Source organism: Thamnophis sirtalis, unplaced genomic scaffold (assembly GCF_051295495.1).
Source record: "Thamnophis sirtalis isolate CommonGarterSnake01/CBP01778 unplaced genomic scaffold, rThaSir2_p1.2 scaffold_6, whole genome shotgun sequence".
In the NCBI taxonomy this organism is placed as follows: domain Eukaryota; kingdom Metazoa; phylum Chordata; class Lepidosauria; order Squamata; family Natricidae; genus Thamnophis; species Thamnophis sirtalis.
This window is the reverse complement of record NW_028261386.1, coordinates 124,805,550-124,827,494: the sequence shown is the minus strand read 5'-3', so window position 1 is coordinate 124,827,494 and position 21,945 is coordinate 124,805,550. Positions and strand designations below refer to the sequence as shown.

At 38.7% G+C, this 21,945-nt stretch overlaps 1 protein-coding gene across 3 annotated transcripts in view; it reads left to right on the top strand.

Annotated features, from left to right (window-relative positions):
• The window catches only part of ADGRB3 (adhesion G protein-coupled receptor B3), a 549,324-nt gene that overhangs the window by 210,672 nt on the left and 316,707 nt on the right, over positions 1-21,945 (top strand). For all 3 annotated transcript variants that reach the window (XM_087718921.1, XM_087718919.1, XM_087718920.1), the window contains exon 10: positions 10,617-10,811. In XM_087718921.1, the coding sequence (XP_087575047.1) occupies positions 10,617-10,811 (195 nt within the window). The remainder of the gene's footprint in view (positions 1-10,616; positions 10,812-21,945) is intronic.

Genomic DNA, 21,945 nt, shown 5'->3' with positions numbered 1-21,945 from the left:
ATGAAGAACAAAACATGAGATACCTTTTTAAGTGATTTTTTTACCCGGCAATCATATTTGCTATGATATTTAAATATAACAAATGATTCCTTAGGTATGTTTGTGGCTATGTCACTTTGTATAAGAGAATATTTTGAGCACACATTGTGATTGTTTTATTTTTTATATATATCTGTGTTCTAGGAAGAATCATTCCTGTAGTGATGGCAATATTGCTGCCATGTTCCCTTCCCTCTGGACTGTGACATATTAAATAAACTAGGTTTAAATTTCATGGGAGGACATTGAAATGTTTTCAGATTCCCATTTTCTTAAGATCATTCCTTAATATGGTCAATTCAACTAAAGGCCTTTCTATAATCAGCAACACATATACAGTGTTACCTTGATGTTGTGGCCCAGCAGGAGCCATTGGAGCTGCCACCAGACTCCCAACAGTGAGGGCCCCTATGAGTCGGCTCTGGAGGATGTGGAGGACCCTGGACAGGGTTCTGACTCCGAACAGGGCGCAGAGAGGCTGGTTGGCCTGAGCCTTGGACCAGTGTGGAGGAGACAAGAGAGTGTGATCCTGAAGTCATGTATTGGAGCAGTGGGGAGGAGCCAAGGGAGTTGTTCCTGGATGCCTGGCAATGCTGGGTAGATCGACGTAGAGAGCAGCTACGCAGTTACCAAAGATAATTGGACCCAGGTGATTGTAATTAGGCTCCTCTCAAGATAGTATTTAAAGAGAGACTGGGAGGAGCCTGGTTTTGCAGGATTCAACGTCATTCCTAATGCTGGAGAAGCTGTTATCTGTTGAAGTCTGAGTTGCTGCCAAGGTTCTTATCTGTTTGTTATGCTTGGCTTTCAGCCACTGAGGTTTTGGTTTCTTGCTAATAAAGTGCTGTGACATTCCAGTTAAGCATGTCTCGGCATTCGTTACTGGACGGAGGAGGGGGTCAGAACACCTTGACATTGATTGTTAATTGTTTCCAGGAGGTGTGATGAGTACCAAACAAATAGTGTAGAAGTTACAAAACCGCTGACACCGACAAGTTTTAGCTTGTGCATTGAATACAAAACAAACTATGAGTACTAGGGCAAAATTTTGCTGTCAAAATATATTGAGTGCCAAATTCAATGAGTTTCAAAGAATTGAGTACCAAGATACCACTATACTGACTTCTTGGTATTCTGTAGCTCTCAGTTACTTGGCTGTACATCAGCAATAATATCTCTTTTTTCTAGATTTTTTCTAAAAGCTGCTTGGATATCTGTATCTTCCTTTCCAGAGATTAAATTAAGCTCTAATCTGAGTTAGATTGCTAACCTGTGAAAGTAAGAATATTATGCAATGTATTATTGCACATTCTGTTTAGACTTTTTTCTTGGTATTTGTATGTAGACTGATCTCTTCACAACTGTTGCACACTATATCATTGTCCAGATTTGCTCTCATAGTTTCAGTAGATATTTTACTGATTCTTCTGTCGCTTGCTGTATATGCAGCAGGGGTGGGTTTCAGCTGGTACCAACTGGTACAGGTGTACCGGTTGGGGAAATTTAGCGTACCTTAGCGTACCCGTTCGTCCGGAGGCCCCAACAAGCCCACGTGGCGTCCGCTGCCCTCTTCTCTTTGACAGCCACCTCATTTCCAATGAAGGTGGTGGGGAATCCATGCTGAAGGAGGAAATTGCATGAATTCCCCATCCCCTTCATTGAAACGAGGCAGCTGTCAGAGGAGAGAGCAGCGTGCACCCATGGGGTTGTCCAATGAATCCTCACTTCCTGTTCCTTCCTTGCCTGTTTGAAGAAGCCATGCGGGCTGTGCTCCCTTGTCTTTCACAGCTGCCTCATTTCCAAATGGGGGGGGGATCCATGGAGAGAGGAAAAAGATGGATTTCTTTTTCCCCACCCCCAATTGGAAATGAGGCGGCTGTCAAAGACAAGGGAGCGCGCCCTGCATGGCTTCTTCAAACAGCAGAAGGAACTGGAGGGGAGTTCCATGCAGGGCTTTTCAAGCAGCCGAACTCTCCTCCTGTTCCTCAGGCAGGCTGGATTGGGAGCACGTGCCAGGCTGTTGCTCCTCCTGCTGCCGCTGCTGTCGCCGCAACTCTCGTGAGGGGAAGATAAAAAATACTAAAAGGCTCCGCAGCGGGGGGGGCGCCCACCATGGAGTGACCCACCCTGCTCCCCTGCCTGGCAGAGCTTTTTTTTCCTCTCAGCTCATATCTTCTTCATTCCTTCTTTCCCTCAGCATCCACCAAAGCGCTGCCCCTGCTAGGCTTCCCTCACTGCTGCCATGCCCCCTCTGTGTGCCCGGCCACTGGTCTGAGGGGGAGTGAGCAATAGTGGCGTGGGGCAGGTGGTGGCGGCTACTGCTCCTGGGCTGGCTGTGGGTTGCGCTGCTTGGCGGGCAGCACCCCTCCACCTCAGCAGCAGCACTTTCCACCTACAGATCCGAGGTGGGGAAGATTGAGAGATGTGGAGCCACAAATTCCCCCCTTTCCCCCGCCCCACAGCTCAACTCCTTGGTGGGACCAGGGCATGCGCAAGGTGAGTGGAGTTTGCAACCAACTTTAAAGTGAATGGGGCTGTTTGTGTCTAAATGGGACAGAGAACATAGAGGGATGCAAGGGAACATGGAGGTCATCTAATTCAACCCCTTCCCAAGGCAGGAGTCATTACACTTCCTTCTCTTTGAGAGCTGTCAGTGGCAGACTTGAGGGAAATTGTATGTCTGTCTGTGTGTGTGTGTGTGAGAGAGAGAGAGAATGAGAAAGAGAAAGAAGAAAGGAAGAGAAATAAATAAAATAAGTGGGGGAGAGAAACAGAAGGAAGGAAGGAAGGAAGGAAGGAAGGAAGGAAGGAAGGAAGGAAGGAAGGAAGGAAGGAAGGAAGGAAGGAAGGAAGGAATAACTTATGATCACAATTGAGCCCAAAATTTTGGTTGCTAAGCAAGAGCATTGTTAAGTGAGTTTCACCACATTTTCCAACTTGGCCACACCCACCTGGTCACATGACTGCCAAGCCACTCCCACCAATTCATATGATTGCCAAGCCACTCCCACAAAACAGGCCACACCTACATAATAGGTTCTTAAAAAATTTGAAACCCACCACTGATCTGGAGACATTATGAAATCCTCTAACCTCCCAATCTGGTACCCATTGATATCTTTTGGTGTACTAATTTGAGGTTGGTACTTTCTTCTGAGTTTGGACGTCTTTTAAAATATTGTCTTTATTTTTCTGTGTCTGTTTCCATCTTCAGTATCTTTAGATACGTCGCTGTAGTTCTATTTCGGATCTCTTCTAAAAGTTCTCTGGAATTCTTTGTTAAATAACTTCCTGAGATCCTTGTCTTTTTGGCTGGGGGTCCTCTTCTTTGCAATTTGCACAATTTGTTCTGCCATCCAGTTTTCCTTCTTCTGTTTCTTCATCTTTGGCAGTCTCTTCTCACATTTACCCTTAACAAGGGCTTTGATTCCATTCCACATAGTAGAGTATTCTACTTCTTTGTGCCAATACTTTACTCAGTTTGATTTCTGGGAGCTCTGAATGAAGATGTCCTTGTATATCAACATTATTTTGGTCGTTTCAATACTAGGTTAGGGATGATAAAATCAACAGATTAACCAATAAAAAGCTATTCTGCTTCATTTCTGTTTCTTAGGCCTATGTAGTTCAACTATATTTTCTTTCTTAGTATTTTGAACTTTGACATTCTAGTCTCTAGGCACAAACAGCCCATGTTTCTTGCATGTTCTGTCAATTTCAGATTGAACTTGACTATACATCATCAACTTCTGCATTGGTGGTTGGAGCACTAACTTAGATAATTGTTTATGAAGTCTAATTGATATTATTCGGTCACTGCATTATACCCAGCTGTGTTTGCTATGTCCTTCCTGACTTTGCAAACAATGCCATCCCTTCATTGTTTTTCAAGCCCTGAGTAGCAGACAGTTTAATTTTATGCCCAAAAGTGTCTAATTCTAAACCTTTTCAATCATTTGGTGTCTAAGATAATTGTATGTAATCAATTAATTAGTTTTCATTATGTTGTATTTCTCCATGCTTTTACTTTTGCATTTCATGTTCATATGTAGATTTGCCTTTTCAGCATATATATATATGAGGGGCCCATTATCCACTGCTTTATTAACAATCACTTTAAATTGTTATACATGAAGTTTATTGGTAAATTACAGAAGTGGTTTATTATTGCCTTCTCCTTGCAATGTGAATTGATGCCTTTACCATTTTCAAGATCCTGGGGCTGGAGTTAAAAGAGGGATCAGCCTAGAATCCTAATGTAGCCACAAGTGAATTCCATTGACCCTTATGTAATTCCAAGCAGATGCTTACCATTAAATGAGTATTGTGCCTATGCATGAGTATTGTTACTCATGCATAGGCATGAGTAACAATAAATCAGTCTAATTGGACCTTTATGTGTGGACCTGATCTTCTGCATCTGTCAGAAAGTTGTCATCTGGCTCCAGTAGCTTCCTACATCACTTCTGTCACTACATAGGATCCTGCTTTCTTAAGTTGGAGAGCTGGGATGACCTTCATGGTTTGGGTGATCCTTTATGGATCCTTTACAGAGTATATACTCCTGACCTTCTTTACTCTTTCTCCAATAGCAAGATAAACAGCTATATAATCTGTTTAAATAAACAGATAGATATCAAGATATACTGGGTTTGGACATTACACTAAATTGTATAATTATAGTACAATGAATAAATCACAATTGGATGGTTTCACAGAATTTCCTATGTGGATGCAGGAACTGAGAGGAAGATAAAAACAGTTAGCTAATGTAAAAAGCCAGAATCATCAATAGTGTGGAGATGACAGTGTTAAACAGTATCCAGGTGATTGGACAATTAACTATTAACAGTTCCTACACCAATTTCCAAGAGGTGTTCAGTGTAGCAGATTAGCTATTTTTCCCTGTGTCTCTATCTGCATACCTAGTCAAGTGACTGTAATTAATCTTAATATAAACCCAAAGAACCATGGCATAGATTAACAGCCTGAGTGTATTTAAAATATAGCCATAATATATCAACCCCCCCCCCCATGCTTTCATTTCCTAAAATAAGAACCGTATCATTTGCCCCAATCTTTTATCTGTCAACCTACCATTTTAAAAAGTAACCATTCAATCTAGCTTTTTGAAATTCAGCTTTCTCCTCCTTGATTCTTCTACTTGTCAACTCACATTATAAAGATAAAAAAGACAAACTCTTAAAGAAGTTATCCTTGATTAAACATCATCAGCAGGCAAATTCTTCACACACCATTTCAGTGTCAACAGGATTAATAATAGATAATTGCAATCTTAAGAGATAGGATTTAAAACAATTATTTGCTCACAATCCAAATAAAAATGGGTAACAACATAGTCATTCCACAAGCAGTGGAGTTAAATACATCCCACAGGCTCTGGGTTCAAGAGGGAACTTGAGCTTTTGGAGTAGATGCATCTATATAGCTTATACTTGCTGAATAACAGAACAACAAGGACATAACATTGTTCATTTTTAATGATTGTTCCATAAAACTGGTTCCATAACAGATTTCTGAACTGTTGTCCCTATAAAATTGGTAGATAGGCTTCAAACATAATGCAATATTGCTTCATATAAAAAATACCAAATTTTCTAAACTGTTTTAAGAACTTTGTGTAAGCATTGTCTAGGGTTTTTTTTAATAACTATATTTGTGGGAAAACTGATGGAGGCATCTAGCTATAAAAATCAGCATCATGCCATCTGTTATTTTGGACATAAACCTCACACAGGGTAAACATATGCCACAGAAGGCAAGAGTGCTGTCCCTACAAAATTGGCAGATACAAATTGTTAAGCCAACACAGCAATATTTTTCTTATGTAAAATTATTGAAATTATGGGAATTTCTCTGTTTTGGTCAACCCTGAATCTAAGAACAAGGACTTATCTTGGCAATGGCTAACGGTATTGAAAGGGGTGAGGCAATGTATTTAAATATTGAGGCTTGTATAGGAAAAAGAATGCAATTGTAAGAGTGGCCAGATGAATAGTGTAGGATTATCCTAAGTTATTCTCCTGTTTCTACTGGTACCCTTTCAATCTTTATTTCCATTCAATTTTGTTCCATTTGGCTCATTATTGCTATTCATTTGGCCTTTCCTTATTAATTTTCATTGACCCACCATTTCATGTTGGATTAATATTGGAAAAACTTGATTCTTCTGTTTATGCTTCTTTACACATGCTCAAAATGATACAAAACAAGGAGTGAGAATCAAAAACACTTATTTTATAAGCAAACTATTTCTATTTTATTTTCCAAACAAAATAGCTTTGGAAAATTAAAAATTGGAAAAATCGTCTGATTATCTACCTTGTTTAGCTATAAATGGAAAGCAAGGATAATCATTTTATGCAATTAAGCAACTATACAATCACATGTTTGTTTAAGCAATATTTTCAATTGTTTGGAAGAATTCAAAGACAAAGATAATTAGCACATTTCAAAATTCTTCATTAACAGTTACAAAAAGTAACGAAACTATTCACATTGATATTATAATCAAAACATCACATGAATATATACTTAAAAGTAAACAATTCAAATTACATATTAAAATTGGAACTACAAAAGAATAAACGCAATGGGAGCAAAAAAATTTTTTATCCAAAGTAAATATCATTTGACATAACATGGCTTTAACAACATCCGACCTAATATTATATTGAATTGTAGGCACCTTGAATTGGAAGGGCAACATTTTGTAGTTAGTCACAGAACAATTGGAAATGAGGCAAAGACAAGAACCAACCCTGCAGAAATCACCGCTGCATGAGCTCTATATAAATATAATTGGTGAACTTTGAAGTTCAAGAGTTATTAAGTCTTCACTTTCTTTCAAGCTAACATACCTTGCAGGAAATTACAGTGACAAAAGAATTGTTTGTAGGTAGGTAGGTAGGTAGGTAGGTAGGTAGGTAGGTAGGTAGGAAGGAAAGAGGGAGGGAGGGAGGGAAGGAAAGAAGGAAGGAAATAAGGAAGGAAGAAAGGAAGGGAAGGGAAGGGAAGGGAAGGGAAGGGAAGGGAAGGGAAGGGAAGGAAGGAAGGAAGGAAGGAAGGAAGGAAGGAAGGAAGGAAGGAAGGAAGGGAGGAAAGGCTATTGCTCAAGAGAGTGGCCCATGCTGTAAAGTATACATTTTAAAAAATCCCTCCCTTACTGCCAGCTTTTACTGAACAAGAAGAGAAAGGGAAGAAGGAACTCTTACAGAGTCATAAAATATAAGCAGCCCCATGTGATAGAATAAAAATTGCAAATATTATTTATAAGTAGAAATACCCACAACAAAACAACTGACTCACACTGTGATTAAATGTTAATTCATCAGAAATGTTATTATTGTACTTGAGCCAATTTGAGTTCTACACATAGGCTTAGGGACTTGTATAATTTGCCCTTAAGTTCTCTAGCTTAAAAGATCTCAAATAATTAATAAATAAATAGTTTGATTGTAACTAAAAACCCAATGCACCTTTGTTACTGTTAGCATCTGAGTAACAAAAGAGAAGATAGCATGGTTAACTGAATATGTTATTGCTCTTGCCAAAATATCTTGACAGTATTTTAATCTTCTGTTCGAGTGGCTGTGCCCTTGTGACAGAACCGAGGTTGAAACTGTGGAGCACGTCCTTCTATTTTGCCCCATGTATAACACAGACAGATCTAAGTTACTGTCTCTTCTTGAAATCACCCCTTCTAGACCTAATGGCTGTAATTTGTTTGTATATTGGCTTGGAGATGGCTCCTCATACATCACCTCTCAGGTTTCTAAATTTTTCTTAAGAGCTGTAACCATTAGAGAAGAACGCTGTAACTTCCCTTAGTTAAGCTTTTGATGACTGATTGCAATTCTCTTATGTCTCTTTTGTGTTTGTGTGTGTGTGTGTGTGTGTGTGTGTGTGTATCTATATCTATATCTATATCTATATCTATATCTATATCTATATATCTATATCTATATCTATATCTATATCTATATCTATATCTATATCTATATATCTCTCTATCTCTATCTATCCATACACACACACACACACACACACATTATATCTATATCTATATCTATATCTATATCTATATCTATATCTATATCTATATCTATATCTATATCTATATCTATATCTATATCTATATCTATATCTATATCTATATCTATATCTATATCTATATCTATATCTATATCTATATCTATATCTATATCTATATCTATATCTATATCTATATCTATATCTATATCTATATCTATATATTATCTATCTATCTATCTATCATCTATCTATCTATCTCTATCTATCTATCTATATCTATCTATCTATCTATCTATCTATCTATCTATCTATCTATCTATCTATCTATCTATCTATCTATCTATCTATCTATCTATCTATCTATAAAATCTACTGACTTATTGATGACAAAATTATTTCTTCCAAAAGAGTATTAATATATTCAGTCATCACTGAAAAGTGTGCAATGTAAGAATCTAATGTTTTTGTGCATAATTTGGAAATATTTCACAGTCAAAGCCAGAAATGTGCTTTCATCTCTATATATTTTGCATTCAAAACATCTAATACCGAGTGAAGGGACCACTTTTTCTTTATTGGACTGCAAAGACATTTTCTGTTATTATTTAAAAAAAAAAACAGTCAAGGAGATAAAATATACTTTACTTACTAGATTGTTATGTAGAACAACATGGGTAGAATAGACTCTGCTCTTTTACATACAATTCTGAGTCCCTTTTGTTGTTTACTCCAAGGTTGTCTTTTCCCCCCTAAGAAGGTATCTTTTAGCATCATCCCTTGACTTCATGTCATAATTACTCAATTTGTTGGTTTAATTTTTTCCCCCCTTTGAAGCCACTGGATTTCCACCCCCACCCCCTTCATCATTTAAATAAGATATGTAAAATGGGGGCAACAGAAGAATAAAAAGCTCCCATATGTGTGTGAATGGCAATATATAGTTCTTCTCTTTTAACAAGACATATCTCCATTTCCATGCGCAACAGTGAGTACCTGGAGAAGTTCTATAGTAGTTCCAGACATTAAGTCCAGTTACATAGACAAAAAGAGGTTTTTATTTCATCTATTAGTCTTAAAAGTATTTGTTTGTAAATCACGCTTGAAAACAGCCCACCTGCCTCATAGAGTGATTCTGTGTGGTTTAGATCACATCACCCATTTAAATTCAAAAGAAACAGCACGAGAGATAGAAAGAAAAAAAAGAGAGCGTCACCTGGCAATTGCATAGAGTTGGATTTTGCTTCTTAAGAAATCAGCCGGGTAAAATAGAACGTATTATGCTGTGCCAAAATAAATTCCAGCATGATTTGATCCCATCAGTTGTTCATCTTAGGGGATAAATTGCTCAAAACTACAGCAAGCCTGACTCAGTCAGATTCGACTGTGCTATTCTTTTCACATTTATCTCTATCACATACATAATATAAAAGAACCTATAAATCAATGCTTTGCCAGAGACTTGAATAGAATGTAGATTGCTATCATAAAGTGGTTATTTGCTGTCATAAAGTGGTTATTTGTGCAGCGATGTCTGGTTTTCTTAGAAAATATGTATGAAAGCTCTGTATAAAGCTACAGCTGGTTTTTTTTTAAAAAAGATAATATCTTCCAGATTCTCCAGTTCATTAGCTCTACACCAGCTTTTTTGTGTGATTTGTTTCCAGTCCCCTAACACACACTCTTTCTCTCTCTACCTAATTTCTGCAAATTTTGTCATTCATGTTATAAACCTAGGACTTGTAAGCCTAGGACTAAAACTAGGAGGAGCTGTGGGCATGCAGATGAGTCTGTTTCTGATCGTTTCCATACTCCTAAGTGTTATAGTAAATACATAAAGATGTGTATGGACAGTGTAAATGTTTTGACTTGAAGCATTTACCCAGCAATTTATTTATTTATTTATTATTTATTAATTAGACTTATATACCGCTTCTTAGGGCTTTCAGCCCTCTCTAAGCGGTTTACAAATTTTTTTAGCAAATTGAGTCAGCAACTTGCCCCCACAGTCCGGGTCCTCATTTCACCCACCTCGGAAGGATGGAAGGCTGAGTCGACCTTGAGCCGGTGAGATTTGAACCGCTGAACTGCAGATCACAGTCAGCTAAAGTGGCCTGCAGTACTGCACCCTAACCACTGTGCCACCTACAGTACAGTACAGTACAGTAGAGTTCTTGAACTTGGAAATGTTTATAGCAGGAGTTCCTAAAATTTGTTCCATCATATCTCCCTTTAGTGTAATGTTTATGTACATACGGTACACTATCCTTAAATACCCTAACACCAAAATGAACACAAATGAACAATGAAAACAATGCAATTAAACTTTGGGAAAGGTTCTAATTGTGTGAAAGTCTCAAAACAAGCAATCTCAAAGTGAAACACAGGCCACAGTTTTATACACCCATCTGACCCTTTCCTGATTTATTATCCCAATGTGCCAGGCAAGCAAATAACCTTCATAGCATTTTAAAAATAGGTACTAAGCAGATTCTAATGTTTTTATTTTCCCTTATTATTTATAGATTAAAGAACATCTTGCGAAAGGACAGAGGACGCTGGCTGGGGAAGGAATGTCCCAGGTGACGAAGACTCTTTTGGATTTAACGCAGAGGAAGAATTTTTATGCAGGGGATCTTTTAGTTTCTGTGGAAATTCTCAGAAATGTTACAGATACATTCAAGAGAGCAAGTTACATCCCTGCATCAGATGGTGTTCAGGTATGTGAAACCATAGTTATAGCATATATCATAACCATAGGTATGGAACAATATGAAAAAAGACTTAATATATTTTATTATTAATACTATATTTTTTTATATCCTGCCTTTATAAACAACTTAAAAGTGGCAAACATATTGAATATTCATTCTTCCTCCTATTTTCCTCACAACGCCTGTTTTAGGTGAATTGGATTGCGAGAGAGTGACTGGCCCAAGGTCACCCAGCCATCTTTTGCAGGATTAAAACGTTCAAGAAAGCCATTGTTCATCATTGCTTCTGAATGTATAATCATCTTTTGCATTGTTCTCTGAATCAGATTTATAAAACTATTTCAACTACAGTTTCCTTTTCAGGTTTGAAAGACAATCATAAATCACTATTTCCATGTGTGTGTGTGTGTCTGTGTGTAGGTCGGTATGGTGGTCTTGTTGTATTCAGGTCTTTTCCCGTGTAAGGTTGAGATTGTCTTGGCAACGTTTCAGCAAGGTCTCACTCGCCATCTTCAGGCTGGGTTTTGGGCTTAAAGTGTGATCGGTGCTGCCGTCTTTCTATATATTTTGGTGGGGATGTGTGGAGTGCTGGCTTTGTTTCAGTAGGTAGAATGATTGATTGTGTGGTTGTATCATGATTGGTAGATTGGTGCTGATTGGTGCTGGCTGTGTGTCTATTGTTGTTTCGTGTTGTAACGGCCTGGATGGTGGGTGGGGCTCATTTTTTTGTCCAGTCACTAAAACAAAGGCAGCATGAGGAAATAACCAAAAATGTGTGTTGAAGTAAACCATGATGAAATGGTGGGATGCAAGTACATAATTGTGGCATGATGATGACACTGTGAGGGTATCATCATCTTGCCATCAAAATGCTTCTAAATTTGCTTTGTATGCTGCAGATTGGAACCCAGACTCTTTTTTTATCATTATGTTTGAACTCCCTGTTCAGATTTCTTCTTTATGTTGTCACAAAATTATTATATTTGCAGAAGTGCAATCCTGTTTTTCATATTAATGAAAACATTATGTTCTAACTACTCCCCCTGCTGCCAGCATCTTAGACATAGTTCACTTATGTTACAGTGAAAAAAATAGTTACTATATTTTAACTATAGTGGTACAGCTTTGCAGTAGTGGGATTCATTTTTTTTGCTACCAGTTCTGTGGGCATGGCTTGGTGGACATGGCAGGAGAAGGATAGTGTAAAATCCCCATTCCCTTCCCACCCCAGTAGCCTGCTTTCCAGTTCTGTTTTCCTGTTCAAGGCAACAAAAGAAGATCAGCTGGGAGGCTACAGGGGCGGGGCCAGCCTATTTGCCGGTTCTCCGAGCCACTCAAAATTTCTGCTGCTGGTTCTCCAGAACCTGTCAGAACTGGCTGAATGCCACCTCTGCAGCTTTGTAGTTGTTATTTCTTTTAAACTTGGGATGCAAGTTTAATGCAAATCCCATCCCTGCCTATAATGATGGCAGGGATGGGATTTGCATTAGAATGTGAAACTTGTAATAGCATAGCACTATTCCACATCGGAGTATTACGACCTTTTAGAATTACGTGCAATCTAAATTGCTATAAAAATGATATATGTAGAGTAGAAGCTATTGCATAGTATATCAAATCTAAGCTTTGTCTAGCTTGTCTAATCTATTGTCAAAAGTATTGCAATATAAAAATTAATGCTTTTTTTCACCAAAGAAGCTGAAAAGACTGAAGGAAGTTACTAAGCCTGGCTCAACTGACCAATATCTTAAAATGCAACAGCAAAACTCATAGACTTTCATCCTTTCTGTCATCAGCTACAGGGAATGACACAGGCACCAAGGACAAATTCTTAGATTGCTTCTCTTAATGTCCCAAGTAAACTGACTATGTTTCTACATTCAGTCTTGTCCATTCTAGAACATCCTGGTCTACTAAAATGAGGCTTGGTTTCAATACTTGTTCTACCATTTTTCATTTTCATTTCATTTTATTAAAGCTTATAGGCCGCCCTTTTCCCTGAGGGGACTCAGGGCGGCTTACAAATCATGGGAAGGGGAGTGCAAGACAAAAAAAACAACAACATAAAACTGTGCATGAATAATAAAAAAAAGAAAATAACAATAAAACACAACTTTCATTCAACATTCGGGTGGGGCGGATTAGAATCTTATCCCCAGGCCTGACGGGATAGCCAGATCTTAAGGGCTGTGCGGAAGGTCTGGACGGTGGTGAGGGTACGAATCTCCACGGGGAGATCGTTCCAAACGTTGTTCACTTTTGATGATAGTCATATAACAAGCAATAGCCACCAAAGTTGTAGATTAAAAAAAAACATACTAGCCATAAATTGCTTCCAAATTTCTATAACCATTCAGATGATTTTTTTTCATTCCAAATGAAACATCTGATTTTTCACTTTGAATGAAAATAACCATTTCAAAGTGATCAGATTTTCGTAGATGTTCATTGAATGCTAATTTTATCCAATGACCCCAGACTTAGAATCCTTATTGAATATTGCTACATTTCTATGCACAAAGGACACGGGTATATGTTTAGTAGACAAATATTTTATTCTAAGAATTAATCATGCAACCGTTTGCATAGCTGGCTTTGTGAGCAAGGAATGGAACATTTCTGGTTGGTTAATTGGTTTGTTGCAAATGCTAATTAAAACCATTTTTTTTCTGAAAACATTCCCTTGCTACAGCATACCAATATAAAAATAACAGCTGCAATGCTTCCTTTGAAACCCATAAATGTGATAATGCTTTGTTTAGCCTCTGTCTGGTCAATATTTCAGAGTGCTAAGAGCATTCGTGCAATGCTCAGTATTAGAAGTGTAGTGATAAATTTTAATATGCAGCAGTTCATTATAACAGTCCTCCATCCCCTTAGCTCATCATTGTAAGGACAATACAAAATGCAAGCAACTCTGTTAATATCTTCTTGGTCCTTAGATATCAGAATCTTATCAGGACATTGTCAGCTTTATCACTGCATTTTTTTTCCAATTGTGTTCATGCCATCTGCCCCTGAGTTGATGGGATTTGCCTTTGTTTGTTTAGCTTTTATGCTTTGGTTTTATCCCATCTTGAATATAGCACTCTATTCTCTGTCTAGTAAGTCCTGAAAAGTGTGCAGAAACTTTATTTGATTGAAAAGTTGGCATACTTAGTACGTTCCAGAATAACTAGCCACTACAATAACTACGCATGATAATTTATACCAGGAGTGTCATACTGGTGGCCTACAGGCCACACCTACCCCAGCTCCGCAAAGAGGAAAAACTGGTGATGCGTCACGTGAGGGCAATGTGATGCCGGAAGTTTGACACCCGTGATCTTTGCTAACTGCCATCTTCTCACAGCCTTAATTTAAGGTGTTGAGCTGGATGTTTAAGCTTGAATATCCTAAGGTCTCACTGTCTCTTGTTGCAAACTTGGACAGACAGTAAGATCAGGACGAGAGGCTTTTCTGAACCAATTACCTCCAATAGACCGATTAGATCCCACAGATTAGGCCTCCTCCGAATTCCATCTGCCGGCCAATGCTGACTGGCGACCACCCGGAGGAGAGCCTTCTCTGTGGCTGCTCCGACCCTCTGGAACGAGCTCCCCGTGGAGATTCGAACCCTCACCACCCTCCAGGCCTTCCACAAAGCCCTTAAAACCTGGCTGTTCTGACAGGCCTGGGGCTAAAGAGCTTTTGCCCCCCCCCCTCGAATGGTATGGTTGTTGTGTGCTTTTAAATTGTGTATTGTTCTGTTCGTCTTTTTTATCCCTTATCTGTACCCCCTTCCCTGACTTGGAGTGTGAGCCGCCCTGAGTCCCCTTCGGGGAAAAGGGCAGCATATAAATGCAATAAATTCAATTCAATTCAATTCAATTCTACTCCAAATTACAGAGACCCATTCATTTGCAAGAAAGGCCACCTTCTTTTGAAGAAAGTGGTTCTTACTGTGGAATGCATTTATTTATTTATTAAGAAAAAATATATATTTGGGATCCTTTGAGCTTCGTTGCTTTCTTGCAGACCTTTCATTACCCAACTTGGTAACATCATCAGTGTAATGAAACATCTGCAAAAAACAGCCATGCTCAGAGAGCAGCTAGGACCCCACCATTCAATCCTGTGCTTCTACTATTTTTTCCATTGATGAAATTTATATGGCCACCCAACTTACGGTGACTCCAGGTAGTAAAACCCCAAATGCAAAACCCAATAAACCCTTACCCCCTGGCAACAACTTTACACAACTTTGTGTTTCCACTCTGTCTTTAGCCCAAGGGACAGTTTTTCTAACAAGCTTTGATTTGTTAATAACTTTAACACTGATGAACACAAATTCATGTTTGATTCATATTTTATATTCTAATTATGGTTAGTGGTCTTGAGTATTCAGAATGGTCTTGAATACTCAGTGTGGATGAAAAGTGAGATAAAATCACATAAAAATGCAGTGAAATAAATGAACATCCCTAAATGCTACACAGCTTGGAATTCAATTGATTAGGATCAGCCAAAATAATAAGTGTTGAAATGTGGCTGATTCGTTTTTGTAAATCTGCTATCCTACAGAACACCATAACTGTTGATGCTCTCTGGTATGTACCATTTTGGAATTGTAGTACAGGAGAACTTCCGGCTGCTGCTTGCGCATTTAGGTGAAATATATTTCCTAATTAGTAACTTTGATTAAGTCACTTTAATTACTAATTGATTGTTATATGGCATACAAAATTGTCCTTGAATAAAATTGTATTGGGGTTTATTCAACAAAATGATACTTAAAAATGGTTATACTGTGCCATTTTTCAAAAGAGACTTAAAACAAAGTCAGAACTGGAATCTGCCTATTTTATTATTGTTATTATTTTTACATTCTAGGCAAGGCAGAGCATAAAGTACATTAAAATAAAATCCTGGCAGGAATCCAAGATGATTTATTGGTAACTAATTTTTATCATAAAATTCAGGCGTGTTTTTTTTTAAGTGTGCATCCTTTTGAAAATGAAATTATGAATAACCATTCATAAATTGTTCTGTGATCAAATCTATAATGCTATTTTAATTGTAATCCAGCATGACCTTATACATACATATATATACATACATACATACATACGTATATATATATATATATATATATATATATATATATATATATATATATATATATATATATATATATATATATATATATATATATATATTAGATTTTTACAAGCCCTGGTAAGCCCCAATTATGGGAGGAAGCTAACTGCTTCCATCATCTGTCAATCGGCTCGTCACAAGAGTCCATCACGACAGAAACCCAATATTTTTACTATTGCCTTTGTTATATTTGTGTTTTTTTTATTTGTGCTGATAAATAAATAAAGGGAGACTAGTATAGATCTATTTCAAGCTATTTAGCTTTCATCAGCTAGCCATACCCTTACTGGGATTTGAACCTGGGCTATATTACATACTAGGCAGACTTCTTGGCCATTAGGCCAACCATTAGGCCATTAGGATAAGAGCCTGTGGCCTAATGGCTAAGAAGTCTGCCTAGTATGTAATATAGCCCAGGTTCAAATCCCAGTAAGGATATGGCTAGCTGATGAGAGCTAAATAGCTTGAAATAGATCTATACTAGTCTCCCTTTATTTATTTATCAACACACACACACACACACACACACACACACACACACACACAAAACACACACACACACACACACACACACACACACACACACACACACACATATATATATATATATGGAAATTTGCAAATCCAGCATATACCAATATACACATTGGGAACTATAATATGGTGGAAACAGCTTATATTAAAAGTGCTCAAAGCGCTTATCTGGATCCCAGATAATAGATACATAAAAAGGGCAATAATAATTCAGACAATCTCATTTATTAGAATCTCCTATGAAACACCGAAATCATTTTTGTAATTGGAAATTGAGCTAACTGGTTTTAAAAATACAAAAGAATACAGTCAAATTTTTGTGCCTGATTTTTAGGCTTTAACTCTGCTTACCAGAAAAAAAATAGATCTGCATTCTAATTACGCCAGGTCTACTTTCATTCACATTCTATCCAGTTTCATTTCTCTTTGAAGAATAAAATGTGGGCCATGCATCAAACAACTTAAGGTTAGTTTTATCAGTAGGGCTATAATGCAATTGGACATGAATGCACATTCAATCAAAACTAAATGACAGGTCACATATTTGATTAAGCATCCACAGACATAAAAGGGAAAGGTTTTTCCCATGAAATCAATAATTTCAGAGAAAGTGACTATCTGATTTTTACTCCTTCTATATGCATATTCTATGTGGTATTTTTCAATTGACAATAAAAGGACGTCCATTATGTAGTTGTGAATGCTGAGGAATGTTGGGTTTTTTTTATTTCAATACAAATTGACCTAGTTTTCATTTTCCAAAATAAAATATTCAGCCCCTTCTTTAGGTCTGTAATCAAAAGATGGGTATTTTGATTTTTTTTTTCTGAAGACACGTTGAATTATATAGTTTTGGCTTTGGCTGCTTTGAAGTTAGACTGTCAAGATATAAAATGAGCTTAATCTTTTTTATTCGCAAATATATGTGGATTTCCAGGAATCAGTCATATTATTTACAAAGCACTCATTTATAGAATTTCCCCCAGTATTGATGTGAAGTTAAAGGCCCAAATTTTGATTAAATATTACTCAGGATGTGTGTGTGTGTGTGTGTTTTTGTGTGTGTGTGTGTGTGTGTCTGTGTCTGTGTCTGCGTGTGTAAGTAATATAATAGCTAGATTTTGGGTCAACCAACTAGTGAGAACCTTTAACATCCTAGGATACTGTCCACTTAGCCCTAGATATTTGAACTCAGTAAAGTCAATGTCAGCGTTCCAAGTATCATGTAGAATTAAATCAGAGTCCAAGGCAAAATGATCCTTAAAGTTCCAATTTAATAAAGCAGACATCTTAGCACATTGCTGTGGAATCCCAATTCTGGAAATTACATCAGAATTCCACCCAGTTAAAAGTTCATGATCTTGTCCCCACACCCACAATCCAATCTTCTTCTTCCACACTTGCATCTCCACCCAGCTGCTTCCAGTCAGGTGCGGAGACAAAAGACGACCTTGGTCTTCTAGAAAAGAATGACAACAATACATTCCACAATCCTACTCCTTTCTATTCCCCCCTCCCATCAACTATACTAATGAAACAGCATAATGAAATAAGAGAAAGTGTGGCAGGCCAAAATTCTAAAAGGAATATAATTGCAGGCCTGACAGCCATTACATATTTCCTGCCATGTTATATGGAGCTTGAGTACGATCCTACCACATGAACTATTTCTTCACAGCCATCTACTAGAACATATATCATTTTCACAAGGGAAAAATGGGTCAGAATAGTAGCTTAGCCTTCTCCTTGATGTGTTTCCATTGCTATATGTTTATGGAGATTCACATCCTGGTCACGGTTGTCCCAAAGGTGCTTTATTCAAGAGGCAACTGGGTTTTCTTGTTTTTCTTTGAAGACGTCTCACTTCTCATCCAAGAAGCTTCTTCAGCTCTTAAGAAGCTTCTTGGATGAGAAGCGAAGCGTCTTCAATGAAAAAAGACAACCCAGTTGCCTCTTGAAAAAAGCACCTTTGGGTTTTCCTTTGCTATCTTCACAGAGTAGCTGGCGTACTCTTTTTCTTCCTTTTATTTTTACTCTGTAGTATTTGAAGAAACCCTTTTGATGCTTTCAACATCCTTTGCTAATCTCAGCCCACTGTGAATGTTTCCTTTTTTTGATTTCACCTCTATAAATCTGCTACTTGTATGAGCTCATCCTTGGTGATTTGTTCCTCTTTCTGCCACATCATTGCATCTTGGTTTGGGATTCTTTTTCAACTAAAACTTTTTTTTTTCTCCAGACATGTTGGCTTTTTCTAATGCCCTTTTCCTTATTAGAATTATTGACCTTTGAGTATCTTCATGTTATCATGTTCTGTCAAATTTTCCTGGAAGGACCTTACTTGACAGAGTCTTGACCAACAGATAACTTGGAAATTCTGAAGGGCCATGAAATATCCTGAATTATTTTTTTTAAATGAAAGTTAGATGTTGTTTGATTCCAGAAGAACTCTTTGAAGCTTACATTAATGTAGCTTCCAAATGAGTATTGAGTATTGAGTATTGAGTAATTTATTTATATGCCGCCCTTTTCCCTGGGGGGACTCAGGGCGGCTTACAACTCGAAAAGGGAGGGAAACAAACAATTAACACATAAGACAGTACATCATTAAAAGCACAACATTCATACTATTTGGGTGGGTTACAGTCTTTAATCCCAGGCCTGACGGGATAGCCAGTTTTTAAGGGCTGTACGGAAGGTCTGGAGGGTGGTGAGGGTACGAATTTCCACGTGGAGATCGTTCCATAGGGTCGGAGCTGTCACCGAGAAGGCTCTCCTCCGCGTAGTTGCCAGTCAACATTGACCGGCAGATGGGACTCGGAGGAGGCCTAATCTATGGGATCTAATTGGTCGGGTGGAGGTAATTGGCAGTAGGCGGTCTCTCAAGTACCCAGATCCACTACAATGAAGGGCATTTGAAGGTGACAAGTAGCACCTTGAAGCATACCCGGAGATCGACCGGTAGCCAGTGCAGCTCGCAGAGGATAGGTGTTATGTGGGTGAAGTGAGGTGCACCCACAATCGCTCGCGCGGCCGCATTCTGGACTAGCTGAAGTCGCCAAATACTCTTCAAGGCAGTCCCTTGTAGAGCGCAATTATGGGACAATTTCAACATGAATGACAGATTTAAGTGCTCCCAAGGCAAATTAGGTACAACTGGTGCACCAGTTGGAGCTGGGCAAAGACTGCTGGTATTTCCACTGATCCAAGTAGGAGCTTTGAGTTCAAGATGTCCCCCAGGTTGTGTACCAGCCTAGAGAGCAGGAGTAGAACCCCATCAAAGACTAAGGCTGGAAACTCCCCAGCTCTAAGTAGAATCAAAAATCAACAGCCACTAGGTTTTGAGTCTGAGTCTGTTCTTCCTTATCCATATCTACAGCTTCCAGTTACTATTGATGATGCAGGAGGGGGTGCACAGGTAAACCCACCAGTGGCTGGCCAGGTTAGGTGGTCTTAATAGAATGGACCTTATAAATTCATATTAGCTTAGCTTTTCATTCTAGTGCCCTGGAGTTCCAAAGTTGACTTTTAGCTGGAGTGAACTTTCTCCCCAACTTCCTCATAAGTATTAAAAATAGGGCTGAACAGTGTGGCAAGACCCTGTAAAGGAGGGGCACAGGAAGTCAGGCGTGGGTGAGAGATAGAACAGAGGTAAAACTGCTGACAGCTTAAGACATTATAGGAACTTCTCTTTTTTGTATTTTCCTATGTACTTCTCTGTAACATTCCAAATGAACTTCCCCTTTTTGAAATGTCATGCTTGTCTCATGTATGGAAACGCCTTGAGAATGCACAGTGTAGAACACGGCATAAAAGTAGCATCCTGGGCAGAGCCCAGGCAGTTCAGATTTTGGTGTGTGAACATGCTGAACTCGATGCATCAAATGAACCTGTTTCTCTCACCTTCGTGGTCTCAAGTCCTGGTCTTTCGTAAGTAGATTACAAACCTCAATCTGCTGCAACATTGACAGCATCATTAGGTTGATCTAGACTTTTGATCTGCAACTGAATATCACCTATAGATTGCAAATAACAAAGCCTGAAGTGGAGGATGATCTCCCACAGACGTTTAATAGATTTTATAGATGTTATAGGAGGAGCTAAAGCACTGAGCTTTAAGGCACACTATAGATGAGGGCCCAAAAATGTAACCATTGCCAACACCAGCACAAACTAAATATCAGGCAAGGAGGAGGAGAACTATTGTAACATTGATTGATTGATTTGATTTATTGAGCATTTATAGGCCGCCCTTTTCCCTGAGGGGACTCAGGGCGGCTTACAATCACAAAGGAAAGGGAGTGTAGGACAGTGCAAAAAGAAATGTGAACAAAAAAAATTAAACAATAAAACTCAACATTCACTCAACATTCGGGAGGGGCGAAAATAGGTTTAGCCCCAGACCTGACGGGCTAGCCAGTTCTTGAGGGCTGTGCGGAAGGCCTGGACGGTGGTGAGGGTACGAATCTCCACGGGGAGATTGTTCCATAGTGTCGGAGCCGCAACAGAGAAGGCTCTCCTCCGGGTAGTCGCCAGTCGGCACTGACTGGCGGATGGAATACGGAGGAGGCCAACTCTATGCGATCTGATGGGACGCAGGGAGGTAATTGGCAGAAGGCGGTCTCTCAAATAGCCAGATTCACTACCATGGTGCCGTCAGCTCCCAAAATCCTCAGCTAGTCTAGAAGGATACCATGATAAGCTGTCTTGAAAGCCACCAAAGAAACCAGTAGCAAATGATGGACACACACACACACACACACAAACACACACACACATACACACACACACACACACACACACACACACACACAGCTCATTAGCAGGAATATGCTGTCTCCATGCTGAAACCTAGCCTTAAACCAAACTAAAATTGGTTCAGATGAATAGTTGCAGATATTATTTTTTTCCTGCTGCTTCAAATCTTCCAGTGAAAGTATGTACTGTGCATAAAAAGGATCAGGATTTTTTTTTTTCAGAAAAGGGTCAGGATTTTTTTTTCAGACAAGTATTTGTATTAGGACTAGATACATTAAAATGGAATATAAATGTCGTCAAATTTTATTCAAATTTAGCGAAGAGGGAAGGAGACACATTTGGGCTGGCCTCATGACTGTTACATGGTGTGTTTCTGCAGTTTCTGCAGTATGTGCAAGTATGTGTATTCTGCAGTATTGTGGTCTCCAAACAAGGACTACATATATATACACCAGGGGTGGGTTTCTGCCAGTTCTAATCTCTTCTATAGAAGAGGTTCCACAAATCTACTGTGCCATTTAGAACCGGTTCCAGCTCCCTCCCCCTACCCGTCCACAAGATGCTTGCTCCACCCGCCACTCACTGATTGGCTGGCTCACCAATCACCCCGCTCACCTCTAAGAGTCCTATCTAAACCTTAAAGTCTTGAAGCTGTCAAGTTTGAACACCCCTGGGTTTTTTTCCCTAAAGGGTTAGGGGTGCAAGGGTC